The sequence below is a fragment of the Amphibalanus amphitrite genome, unplaced genomic scaffold, assembly GCF_019059575.1.
Source record: "Amphibalanus amphitrite isolate SeventyFive unplaced genomic scaffold, NRLGWU_Aamphi_draft 000795F_arrow, whole genome shotgun sequence".
Taxonomy (NCBI): domain Eukaryota; kingdom Metazoa; phylum Arthropoda; class Thecostraca; order Balanomorpha; family Balanidae; genus Amphibalanus; species Amphibalanus amphitrite.
The window spans coordinates 118,271-131,235 of NW_024882289.1; the positions used below are offsets into that span (position 1 = coordinate 118,271).

Genomic DNA, 12,965 nt, shown 5'->3' on the forward strand with positions numbered 1-12,965 from the left:
TAGGAATGACAAGATTGCAGCTTTTAGAGGCATTAAAACTGAACTGAACATGACATTGTGACCTGACCTCAGGTGGCCTGTGCTTGATTTTTATGCACGATGCAAAAGTGATGTATGTTATGTAGTATGTACAATAAGATACACCGCTGCTTTCGTGGCGCTGCGCGCCGAGATTTTTCTCAACACATGAAAAAACCGGGAGTGTGGCTAATAACACCTCTACCCATCAAGACGAAGACCGGAAACCCGACCCCACCCCACTCAAAAATCTGTGGCGACGCCCCTGCCTCCTCCCCCTCCTGCCCCGTAGCCGCTGCGAACACTAATTCGTGCAAGGGGGCATTTTCACTTCTTCGGACGCCGCAGCACGCTACTTCCCGCCGCGCGGGGGGCCGAGGGACGCTACCTCCCGCCACACCGGATGACCATCGGGCCTGGGCGCCGCCGCGGCGGGCGATGGACGGCGCTACCTCAATTCGATCTCGAGAAAATCAATCACGAGCACACTGCCAAGTAGTGTACCAAGGTGGTCCAAATTTGTATCCGCCCCTCCTATTGGTCAACGTCACGGCCGCCACAGGGATGCATTACGTCATTCCCATCTGCCAACGACCAATCACAGTATGGTACTTGCGTCTTCATGGTCCCTTCAAATCCTGGGGCCGAACGTAACCTGGGCCCTTGTGTAACCTTGGTCCCGGTGTAACCTGGGTACAATTGTACTCTGGTACTTATGAATGTCACCCACCGTAACCACAACAGCCCAAAAATAACGAATGAGTGTTTCGTGTTTTATTTACGTTTATTAGGCAAGCTGGCATGAGAGCACTGACCAATTAGCGCCGAGAGTACTTTTAGCACAACTAGATAAAAGGCATTAGAGCTAGATCCGACTGCAGTTACCCTTTTATTTTAATAAAGATTAATGTTTTTCCTGTTACTACCTCAATACATAACCGACAAAATGGTACAAAAAGACAAAGGAATGACGTAAGTCAATTTATTTGTGTCTGCACACACATTCGAAAAATGAACACATAGGAAAGTTTTTCATTTCGAATCATCTGCGCAGTTTATGCAACCTATAATAGCTCCATATGTCTTCCATATTTTATCATAGTAAAGTTTTTACTTGACAAAATAGGGGATCCCTCTGCGATATAAGCAATACATGTGTTGGATTCTATGATTGAATGTCAAGCCATCTTGCATTGATGATTATGAGCATATTTTTAATTGACCGAATCCTCAATGTAATCTGAATAAAATGACAAATAGCAAAAATTCGGGTATATTCGATCACAGATCTTTGTCAACCTTTGTCAATGGTTGACAAAGATCTGTGATCGAATATACCCGAATTTTTGCTATTTGTCATTTTATTCAGATTACATTGAGGATTCGGTCAATTAAAAATATGCTCATAATCATCAATATGATTTTCCTCACTACGCTAAACTCCCATCTTGCATTGCATCAATCCATGGAATTAGCCAAAGCTATGCTTTACCGTTTGCGATGGTTCTGTCATTTCCTTAGGTTCATTTAAAAAAATGAAAAGTCTGCCACTGCTGCCGCCGCCCCCGCCGGCGTCTGATCTAAGCACACAAGTGATATCAGTTCACACTCGAATTTGGCCTTGGGAGTAAAGCAATGCAAATGAACTCAATGCAACATAAATTAAATAGGCGCAATCAAAATGCTTAAGTGCTGCAACGAGCGTAGAAGGTACCAAACCTTTATTTCTATCTACCAATCTTGGTACCTTTTTCCCCTTTTTCACACAAGCAAATAAAAACTTCAAAATCAAAATAAAACCAATTTGAGCTGCCAAATTCCCACGTGTTTGAAACAACGGCATTTGTAGTGGCTTGCCTATAAAATTGTTAACGGTCATAGATACGAATTGTTTTCGAACTGTAGATACAAATAAGAATAGTTATGCAATGGGATCTGCAACGCATATGATCAGAATCTGCAAGAATTTGTACCATTTTCGGTAAGTAGGTACGCAGTTTCGTCGTCATGGCGTATTGCAGAGTGATGCTACGCTACGGCTTTTCGTGCTAAGCATAGACGCACAGTGTATATCAATAGACGCTTAGACGCATAGACGCTTCAGGAAGGTGAGCCAGATGCCAAGGTACACAAGTTGTTTATATGCCGTGCATTGCATACAGTAGGTGTGTCAATCATGATGAAGGATGTAAACAATATTTTTGTGCGAACTGGAACCAATCAAGAAGCAGCCAAACTGAAACTATAAAGTCGCATATTGATGCGATAAGCGGTGTGAATTTGGTGTGAATGTGCGTTTGCGCCAGGTGGTACGGAGGTCAAATAATCAATCAATCAATCAATCAATCGTTAGCGCATCCCTGACATTTTTTACACTTTACACTTTACAGGGCTTGCACAATGCACAGGCACGTTTTGCGTTTAGCAAACAACGAAAAGGACCATCGTCCAGCGGATACGTGGACTGCTCCGCGCTGCTTGGCGCTTGGAGGATTTGGACCCGTGGTACCAGCTTTCCGACGGTATGTGAGCCAAGAGGAAAGCCACCAACTATCAACCAGAGCTACCATTCTCGGGTTTAGCGTACTTCGGTCCCCCCCCCCCCCGTGAGGTCCACAGCAGTCAGAACTAGCCGGATGATGTATACCCCCCCCCCCCCCGTGAGGTCCACAGTAGCCCGAAGCCGGGTGATGTATCGGATTGGTCAGAATAGACATCTGTTACAAAGTAAAGCATGGCAGTGGTAGCTTTCGGCAAGTGTTAATTCACTTTGCACTAGTGCGGGACTGGCGCATCTGCTTCGGACAATGAAGCTTCTAGCCGTGATTCGTTACACTCACCAGTCGGCAGTCACCCTGTAAAATTTCGTCCCGATCGTCTCTTTTTACAGCGCCATTTCTGACTTTCTTCTCAGTCCTTCATGTCATCTTTGCCGACCTCACAGACCTTATTGTGTGATCCGCTCAGATGCACTCCCATGAGTCTCGGTCGTCACTGACATCGATTTGATACATTCCTTCCTTTCGGTGCCGATCTGTCCGACTGTTTCTTAGACTATTTGCTCTCTAACCCTACTGCTCTCTCATGCCCTCCGGCCGAGATTCGAACACCCTCCAATGACCGTTTCACTAACCGTCTAGTCAGTCCCTCGTATTTACAATTTCTCGTCGAAAATTCCACGACCCACTGAAACCCTTGCTATCGGCCCCTCCGACCGGTTCCCTCGGGTCTCTCCATCGTCCTCAATCCCCCAACGGACAGCGCCCTTTGACAGCGGTCCTTTCATCCCCTCCCGACCGCCCCGCGCCGGCCCCTCATCCCCTTCCGGCCGGCCTCCATGAGGCTGACGTCATCCCCCCCATTCACGTGCGTACCAAAACACACACACACGGGGCCGGCCGGCGGCCGACCGGCCGGAAAATGTGTGCCGGCGAGGCCCCTGTCCGTCGGCTGAGACACGTGGTGGCGGCCGGCCGGCTGTGGCGTCATAGGCCGCGTCAGCCGCGTCCCCGGCCGGCGGAATGTCGTGCGCGCCGCGCCGCTCGGCGCCGGCGCCAGTCTAGCGAGAGCTGCCGACGGGTGAGGGCCGCCGCCGGCCGACGTCCAGTGTGGAGCGCCGCGCCGCCGCCGACCGGCCAGACGCGCTGCGGTGTGTGCGGCCGCCGCTCGGAGCAGTGACTGAAGTGGATAGTTCCTGTGAGACGGCGTCCAGTGACAGAACCGGACCGACTACACCGCGGAGACCCGCACCGGAGGAGCCGCGTCGTCCGGCGCCGAGAGCGTCCCGAGTGTGTGTGTGTGTGCAGTGCCGCCCGGTGTGGGCGATGACGCCCTGAGATGGGCGATGACGTGCTAGAGGCGGCGGCCGGGGCGCGGCTGGCGCCGTGCGCGCCGCCCAGCCCCGGCGGGGAGGGCCGCTGCGGCGGCTGGTGTCGACTGGGCCAGGCGTCGCCCAGCTGCAGTCACACGGTGTCGGAGGCGGCGACCGCGGTCGGCCGCGGAGCCAGAGCCGCCCAGGTGCCCGGCGATGGCCGGCCGACCTCCTCCGTGACGCTCGGACGGGCGCCGCGCGCCCTCCGGCTGCCGCTCTGGGGCCTCCTGGTGTTGATGTGCGTAGGTGTGTGTGGTGCCGCGGCGGGCGGGGACCTCTTTGACTCTGGCCAAATGGAGCTCGAGCGGCATCCACACGTGGGAATTCGACACCGACGCAGCGTGAACAACATGACAGGTGAGTCCGCCTGGGGTGACACCGCTGTCATGGGGCTGACACCACTGCCAGTGCGCTGACGCCGCCGCCAGTGCTCGCGGCGAGCCTCAGCCTGTGGCGGCGGCGGAGGCCGGCGGCCGGGGGTCGATACCGGCTCCTGCGTAGGCCTGTTCTCAAGGTCGGCCGTGTTGTGGTGTGCGTCGGCACGGAAGGCGGCCGGACCTGTGCGGCCGTGAGACCACCGTTTCATGTTGTGGGACGCTTTGTGTTTTTCGACATTATGTGGCGGACTTCCTGCTCAAGTACCTAAGGCGTAGGTTCTTAATTGTTATTCCTTTTCGGCTGCAAGGGACGCGACAGTGATTGCTGTTTTGGCAGGGTCTGTGTTTACATATGTGCCTTTTTCGTTCATCTTGTTTATTTGAAGTTCTACCTCAATATTTTCTCAAATGCTGGCCTCCATCGAAGACGATCATACTTTGGATCAGTTGAAGTAGCCCCTTCCATTTGTGCGCTTTGACATGACAGGGAAATAACCTTCCTGTGATATTTGATTGAGCCGCCTCTTCACAGAGAATGTGACGAAGATGACTAGGGTTTGAGGCTCAGATCTTTTCGATACAGTCCACATGAATGACCAATGGTCGTCTTTACTGGCATCCTTGTTGCTGTCAGCCCGATCGACGATCACAACCAGGCGCAAAATCAGCCCTGCTGTCGGCTTTCGTTCTGGCGGGCTGAATAGCTAAGATATTTCATCCCGGCTCCACTTTCCTAAATATAAAGACCTTGTCCGCCATGTTAGGTCGAATCAGCGCCGAGTGCCGACATAGGTGCAATGCTACTGGTTTGATTCGTGTGCCTACCACGCAGTGAGACGAGGGCTGTACCCATCTTCCTCGACCATTTTTAGTCCCTTTCAGCTGGAATCTATAACCATATATGGGTGACTTGATGCAGGTTTTTTCTAGACGTTTTTGGAGACGTTTTTCTTTGACCGCCTGTCTGTCTTACTGTCTGTGACTCTGTAACCTATGTCTTTCTGTCTGCCAGCATTACCATTCTGACATAAATGTATATGTACAGGGTGTTTCACTAAAAATGTCAAAAAGTAAATGCTTATTAAAGATATATAAAATACGCAAAGCACGTGGTTGCGCACGTGGCTTTGTTGCAAATTTTTGGACATTTATGCTTTGGCCACTTAAGATATATTTTACACTCATACGGAGCGAGGGCAGGAGGCCAAAGTTACTAGTCGTTTTTTTCCTTATACAGAACAAGAACAGGTTATTTACACCGCAACAGGAGCGGTGGATTACACTTACATTTGGTGCTATCAGAAACATTGAAACCGTACGCCGACTTTTCAGGAAACGTTTCACTCTCTCACCTCGCTACGACCCAGATTATAAAAGTTTCAAAGGGCTTCTTGAGAGGTTTAAAAGGGTTCCTTTGATGCCGGTTCCAGTCCAAAAAAGGCGGGTCGCCCCACCTATCGGCGGAAATCGTTGAAAAGGTCAGGGTCTTTTTTAGGGCCTTTTAAGATAACAAGAAGCTTATTTCAACATCAGAAATAGCCAAGACCCCAATTTATCAGAAACAACCACTGTAACGGCTGTAGCCACCAAGAACTGGCTGGACCAGAAGTTCCGTTCCCGGGCCGAATAATCAGCTGCCTCACCGCCCGCCCCTTGCCAGCGCAAGGCCCCGATCTGTCACCGCTAGCCTTCTGGTTTTGGTCAGTAGCTCTCGCAGAGCTGAGGAAGACTTAAGTCGCATCACTTTTGGAGCTGAAGAGCACAATGCAAGGCTTTGCCGACAGTCTGGACGCTGAAGATGAAAACGGGCTGTGAGGCACCTCCGGACAAGTGCCGAAACGGTGCATCAAAAGAAGCGGTGGATATGTGGAATAGGTTTGAATGACGGTGATATCATTTTTATATATTCAAATGTCCAACAATCGCGGATGGAATGATGTGCAAATGTCCATAGAAAACATAGTTATTATGGGCATTAGGGCCTTTTACTTTTTGACACTTTTAGTGAAACACCCTGTAGTAAATATTACCCGAGGGGCAGCTATGTCACTGTCTATCAACGCGTGGACATCAGTACATTAGGCCCTAAGCACCGGCATCAGTCCATGTCAGTGGCTTTCGCAACTGAGCATGTCACATGCTGTGGTAGCTGATGGCTCGAAGATGAACCAACCCTTCTAGCTACATCCTTATGGTATCATGTCATTTGCCCTATTTCCAGCCTTGAAATCATTTAAATCGTTTCAGTTAATGTAGGATCAGACAGCTTATGTTACTAACCATGTTCCCGAATCCTGTGAGCTGTGATCAGATATTTTGTCAGCTGCAGTCGAACTGATGTCCTCTGCATAGTGCTCACTGCACATCAGCTTATTGATCGTAAACGAACCCGAGTGCTTTCAGTGAAACGCTCTGCTTACGCAACATACCATGACGCTGTGCATTTTAGCCGATACGCGCTGGATGGCTCGACAAAGCGTCCCTGCCTGGCTCAGTGCACTGTCAGCGTCTCGGCTTCCCATGCTCTCTCAGTCTGCTAAAAGGAGAGCTCGGAAAACTCTTCATGACCACCGAGTGTGGAGACCGACAGCCAAGTCTCTTTCGGTCTCCTAAAAGGAGAGCTCAGGAGACTGTCCTGATTACTAAGCGTGAAAGGAGGGTTGGTCCTGCCTCTCAGTCTCCTAAGGAGAGCTCAGGAGGCTGCCTTGACGACCAACGAGCTTGGTAGGATAGCTTGCCATGTCTCTTAGCATCCAAAGATGCGCTCGGTTCATCTCTCAGCCTCGTAAATAGAGCTCAGGAGACTAGGCGGTCACCAAGCGTGTCAAGTTCGGGACCTGCTGAGTAGTGGTTGTGCGGGCCGATTCCTGGACTGTGGGCAGGGCCGCAGGCAGCCAGCCACTTCCGACCGCGGGACCGAGACCGGGGCCGACGTCTTTGCAGTCGCTCCCCTGTTGCTGCCGCCCTTGGGCCAGCGGAGAGCGACAGACAGCTCACAGGCTGCCGAGGCGGCGAGGCAGCTCTCGGATCAGCCGAGGAATATGACCCAGGTCGGTCGTCACGGTAGACCGGTGCAGGCTGGAATCGCTGTCCGATTGGGGAGAGAAGTGGCGTCGGCTCCGCCCTCTCCTTGTCCCTGAGCTCGGTTGACTTCGGCTGGGCTTTGAGCTTCACTGATACTCGCTGAAGCTTCTTGTGTCGTCGCTCAACTTTATTTCAGTCAGCGACGGCTTGTCGATGGGGCATTGAAGCGGAAACGAATTTAGTCCGCGCTCAGCGTAGTCTGCAGACGCTGCACAAAAAGTGACGTAAAGGGTTATTGAGTGGGCCGCATGCAGCCTTAGTTTTTCGTAGAGTTTGATCCCTTTTTTCTGTAAATTTGGGCGAATTTGGGGTGATTATTTTCTATTGGCTCAGCTATGGATGTCGCTTGCGGACCCTGATGTTTGTGCATTCCTGGCGCTCTGATCAGAGCCGAACGCGACATCTCCACGGTCTGTCAGTGACTCTCCACTCACCGTTGACATACGATGAGCGCCGTGAGCGCTCACCATGCGTGCGCTCACCATTGATGTGCGCCGTGTGCCGATGACTCGGGGTCGCTCCTCTGTGTATGGGGTCCAGTCTGGACCCGAGTGACGCGGGTGGGCCGACCGACCCTGGAGCCGGCCGGCGGGACGCACGGGCGGCGGCGCGGCCGGCACAGCTCCCCGTCTGGAGGAGAGTTGGAGGTCGCTACCCTCCCCTCCCCACCGGGCTGGGCGTCCCGGCCCTTCCCGGGGTGGCCGCCGCGCCGGCCGGACTGGGGCACGCCGGGCCCGCCTGCAGTAGGTCGCCGCTGATACCGTCCCAGGAGTGAGCGAGGTGAATGGGTCAGCTGCCCCACCGCCTCGCCAGCTCACGGGTAGTTCCTCCGCTGAAGGAGGCCTCGGATAAGCTATCTGGCCGTGCACGAGTCAGTCGACAGGCAAACGACTGCACCAATAAGATAAGGCTACATAAGGTTATCTTTAGGCTGGTGGCAGTGGACAAAAGTCCGTTATGATTTTGAATGGCTAGCAAGCGGCAGCGCTAGTGTCCATTCTCGTTAGCTTTTTGAGTGGGAATTTTATAAGGCTGCCAGGATATGAGATTAGCCTACATGCTTACCGGCTTCAGGCATGGTATCATGCTGTGAGCCTGCTGGATCTGTGGCACTCTGCCATGGAAGCTGACCTGAGTTTGAATACCTACAGCGTGTATAACAATGTTAGAAGCTGAGGCTTCCGCGCTGTGCGTTCACCAAACACGGGTTTGTATGGCTGCTTCTTCGGTATCTATTCTTCCCCTTATTTACCGTTGCGCTTTATTCGAGTAACGCTGACTCATTCGCCAAAGGCAAAAATGATTCCCACACATATTCCGGCACTTGTTTTGTTACCAGTATCGTGCCATTTTCTGGAATCGGTTCGTGCACGTTTATCATTTTTGTGGAAATTGCATGTTGCTAGTGAAAATATGTACCGCACTATCGCAGCAACAGTAAGTTTTGTTGGTTATTTCTGTGATGAAAGAACACGGCAGTGTGTACTGCTATTGATTTGTAACATTTGAAATAATTAATGTTACAAAAGTGTGCGAGGGAAACGGGGGTTTCATGCTCCCCTTGGATTGTTTATCCTCCACAGCCGGTTATAGGACCGGCCTTCACACCAATGTACTGCGTCTCCTCTCTCTCTCTCTCTCTCTCTCTCTCTCTCTCTCTCTCTCTCTCTCTCTCTCTCTCTCTCTCTCTCTCTCTCTCTCGCTCTCTCTCTCTCTCTCTCTCGCTCTCTCTCTCTCTCCCCCCTCTCTCTCTCTCCCTCTCTCTCTCTCTCTCTCTCTCTCTCTCTCTCTCTCTCTCTCTCTCTCTCCCTCTCTCGTCCGATGCGCACTATTTCCTTTCACCGCTGCGCACTTGCTGAGGTGAGGGACGGACAGATCCTCTCCAAACAGGTTACGCTGCCCTCCGGGAAAGACCCCTGGCATTCCTGCTGACGTCATCAGTTCCATGGGGGCCACTCTGACGTCACCACCGACCTAGCGAGCGGCCTGTGCAGAGAGGCCCAGCGGTCTCATGCCATGGTTGGCTACCGCGCGGCGCGCTTGTCGAACTTCGCTGAGACGGTGCGGAGGTGCTCTGATGTAGGAAGCAGGGCCCTCCAAGGACCGATGTGACTCTGGACCCACCCCGTCTAGTTGTGGTGGCGTTTGTCCACCGCCAGCGCCGCATCTTTGGGGTAATACGCTGCGCCGGCGCCGGCCACCTCTGGGAATTCGGGTACGCTATGCTAAGCAGTGTGTCGGTACGCCCTGTTGTGTGATGCATCTCCGGTGACGTCAGCAGCGTTCGGCGCGCCGGGTTCATGGAGTCAGCGGTGACCACGTGCTCCCAAACGGTCCGGCCCGGCCCGGCTGGCCCAGTTCCCGGCGCCGCGCGCGCGCCGCGGACGGCGGCGTGGTCCCGGCCTTCCAGCCCGGCCCGTCTCGATAGCGGCACGACCGTACGGCACGCTGCAGCTGCCGCGGCGCATTCAGGAGCTGCCGGACAGCCGGCGGCGCGGCTCCCTCGGCCGAAGGGGCGGCGGAGTCGGGCCGAGCGCCAGCTGTGCGTCTCGTCCGCGGCGTGCGTGCCGCGTGCGTGGCGGGCGCGGGCGCGGGGGCGGGGCGCGCGCGGCCGCGTTGCGTCAGCCCGGGCGCGGTGCGTGTTGTGTTGTCCGGACGTGTGAGGAGTGACGCCGCAGGGGTCGACGGACGGCCGACGCCGCCAGTAATCCCCGGCGCGGCCGGTCCGAGCCAGTTCGGACCGCGCGCGCCTCCGACGGGACACCACTGGACGACGGAGTCGGGAGAGTCAAGGCCGCGGCTGACCTCGGGTGAGCTCCGTCCGCCGCTCCGCACTGCGTCCCGGCGCGCCGTCTGCCGGTGGCGGCGCGGACCGATCGGGCGCCGCTCCTCCGACATCCTGTTGCGGCGTTCCCATTCCGGCGCGCCGGCCGGCCACGCCGCATTCCGGCGCCAGTCGCCGCCGCCGCGGAGGAAAGCGGTCCGGCCCGTCCGTCCCGTCCGGCCCGGCCCGCCGGCCGGCGGCGGTCAAACCCAGCCGGCATACTGACCGACCGACCGACCACGCGGTGCGCGCTATAGCGGTCATGACAGGGCAGGCTGCATGACCGGTAGTAAGACCTAAAATACTGTGAGAAGGGAGCCTGATCCACGGGAGAAGTCTTACCAATGTACGATATATGAGGGCAGACTGACCGCCAGGTCCGCCAGGAGAGACCCGAGACCTCCCGTGGCGCGGCGCGGTCAGCGGAGTGTCGTGACGTCCCCACCGTCGCGTCGCTCCGTTCTGAATGTGGTGGGCGGTCGGCCGGCGCTGCTGCTGATCGCGGGGGTGGCGGCCATCATTTGTAACGTGTCACTCGTCGGCCGGGACGGCCAAAAGGCACGCGGTGGCGGATCAGCCGATTGTAGAGCCAGAGGTGACAGCTGCGGTCCAGGCACTGGCAGACAGACATACAGACAGGACCGCCACCGGCCGTGGAAACGAGTCAGGCCTGCTGTCGACAGTTTGCTTTATGAAGCCGTGAAGTTATATGCAATGAAGTGTTGATGCATGTCTGTTTCACACAGATTGTGCATATCCGCTGAGCTCACCACAAATGAGCTGTTGACTAGTCAGGCAGAAGTGTCGTTTGTCATCCAGTTGGCAGCGCTGATGGCGCGGTGCTCGGCGCCGCTATTGGCCGTTTCCGGTGCACGGCTCTATCCTGCGGCTCGCTGACGTGCCCCGGCGGCGGCGTGGGCGGCCGGCGGCACGTCACCGCCGCCGCCCCGACAGCTGCCGGCGCGCTGACGTCACGGCCCGTGTGGCCGCCGCTCTGCTCGGCGCCGGCACGCTCCGCCGTGTGTCACGGCGGCCCACTACCCGCCGCGCGCCGGTCCGATGCGGTCTGGCGGCCCTGCCGGCGCCCCGGCTCCCTCCTGGCGCCGGGGCGGCCCGCACGGCCCCGCAGTGCAGCCTGCAGCGAGCGCTCGACTCGGCTGGCCGGCGGCCCGTCCGCCCTGTCACTCCGGACCCGGGCCAAATCACTCGGCTCGGCCCCAGCGGCGACACGAGTCGGCGCTCGGCCCGTCGTGGAACCCGGTCGGAGAGGCGCCGTCAGCTCTCTACTGAGAATGAATCGATTTCTCTCTACGGTGCTTCCCCTCGTTCTGCACGGCTTGAGAGGGAAGCCTGTGGACCGATAGTTCTGTATGTAGTCCGATGGTATCACTCGAGGTGGTGCCTGTTACCGATATCATCCCTGGTGTGAACGGGACTATTGGATATGCCCATCTTTGGTTGATGATAAGTCGGGTCGGCTCTGCTCCGACTCAACCGTATGTGTATAGTTGTATGCCCGATCCAGTCATGGTCTGTGCACCTCAACATGGACCTCACAGAGACCGACTGGTCACTAGACCCAGCCTCTGTCGTATACACTTGTTCAAGTTCATGTGTATAGTTTGACGGATCCACATGGTCTGGCGATGGTCCTTCCCGTTTTCTAGCTTTAGTTGGGTTCATTGTCTGTGTAGTGATCTCCACGCCCATTTTCAACGTCCGTCCCACCGTCTCCATTCTGGTCCGTCTCCCTTCCGTCTATTTGTCCCTTATCCCGCCTTATGGTTTAACTTCCACCCCGTCTACCCCATTACTTTTTCCGTGTCAAGCGTTCGTTTGCCATCCTCCCCTTCCCTCCCGCCGCCGCCGCGTGGCCTCAGTCGTGTTCTGGAGCGGCCGGCCAGCTGAAGGTGTCGGCTGAGTCACCGTCCGGCCCCTCCCTCGGCGCCCTGCACCCGACGCCCATTGGTGGTTGGCGATCAACATTGAAATCCCGCCACCGGCGCCAGTGCAGATCGCTCCTGTCCAGGCGCCGTCTGTGGTACGGCTCACATTGGCCTCTCACGGAGGCTGGAACTAGCGTCACAGCACACATCAGTCCCGGGGGCCTGGTCAGGGGGCGAGGGACTGCACGGCTACCTCAGGGAGTCCTCCCCAGGTAGTGTTGTACGGCCGGGTATTGCCGCGCTGTGAATGGCGCTCGGGGTCAGGCCGCCTGCTGGCGATAGCTCCCGGGGCGGCGGTGAGTGTTTTTGTCGGCCCGGTGCGGCACCATTGTTTTGCAGCGGACAGACACAACAGTTGGGCGAACGGGTCGGCGCCGGCCCCCGCTGCGCGCCGGGCCGTGTTCGGTCGGTGCCGCCTGCACCGGGCGCGGTGCGGTGCGTCAGTCGGGTCCACAGGAGCGGGCCGGGTCGGGTGCCAGCGGCGGCGCGCCACTGGAATTCTCCGGAGATGACGCGCGGCCAGGTGGGGCCCGCCCGGCGCGCGGCGCGCGGCGCGCGGCTGACCTTTGGGCGGCGGCCGAGGCCGGCGCGGCGCCCAATTGACGTCATAGTGCGCCGCGGATTGGCCGGCTGTGCGCTGCGCTTTTGTCGCTTTAACTAACCGTCACGCGCCGCAGTCTAAAAAAAATATTCTGTCCTCAGTTGTCCTTCATACCTCAGTGGTATGAAGCATCGTGTCTTATTCACTAATTCACAGACGGCAGCTTCCCATCCACATTTAACTACAGCCTGTGACAACATCCTACCATACCTCACACGCACATCCAGCGTCCTGACTTGGACGC

The 12,965-nt window shown here is 56.0% G+C and overlaps 1 protein-coding gene across 1 annotated transcript in view; it reads left to right on the forward strand.

Annotated features, from left to right (window-relative positions):
• Positions 1-3,575: 3,575 nt before the first annotated feature.
• LOC122366297 (insulin receptor-like) overlaps positions 3,576-12,965 on the forward strand; it is a 50,584-nt gene continuing 41,194 nt past the window's right edge. The window contains exon 1 of the mRNA XM_043338393.1: positions 3,576-4,246. Coding sequence (XP_043194328.1) covers positions 3,856-4,246 — 391 coding nt within the window. The 5' untranslated portion in view covers positions 3,576-3,855. The remainder of the gene's footprint in view (positions 4,247-12,965) is intronic.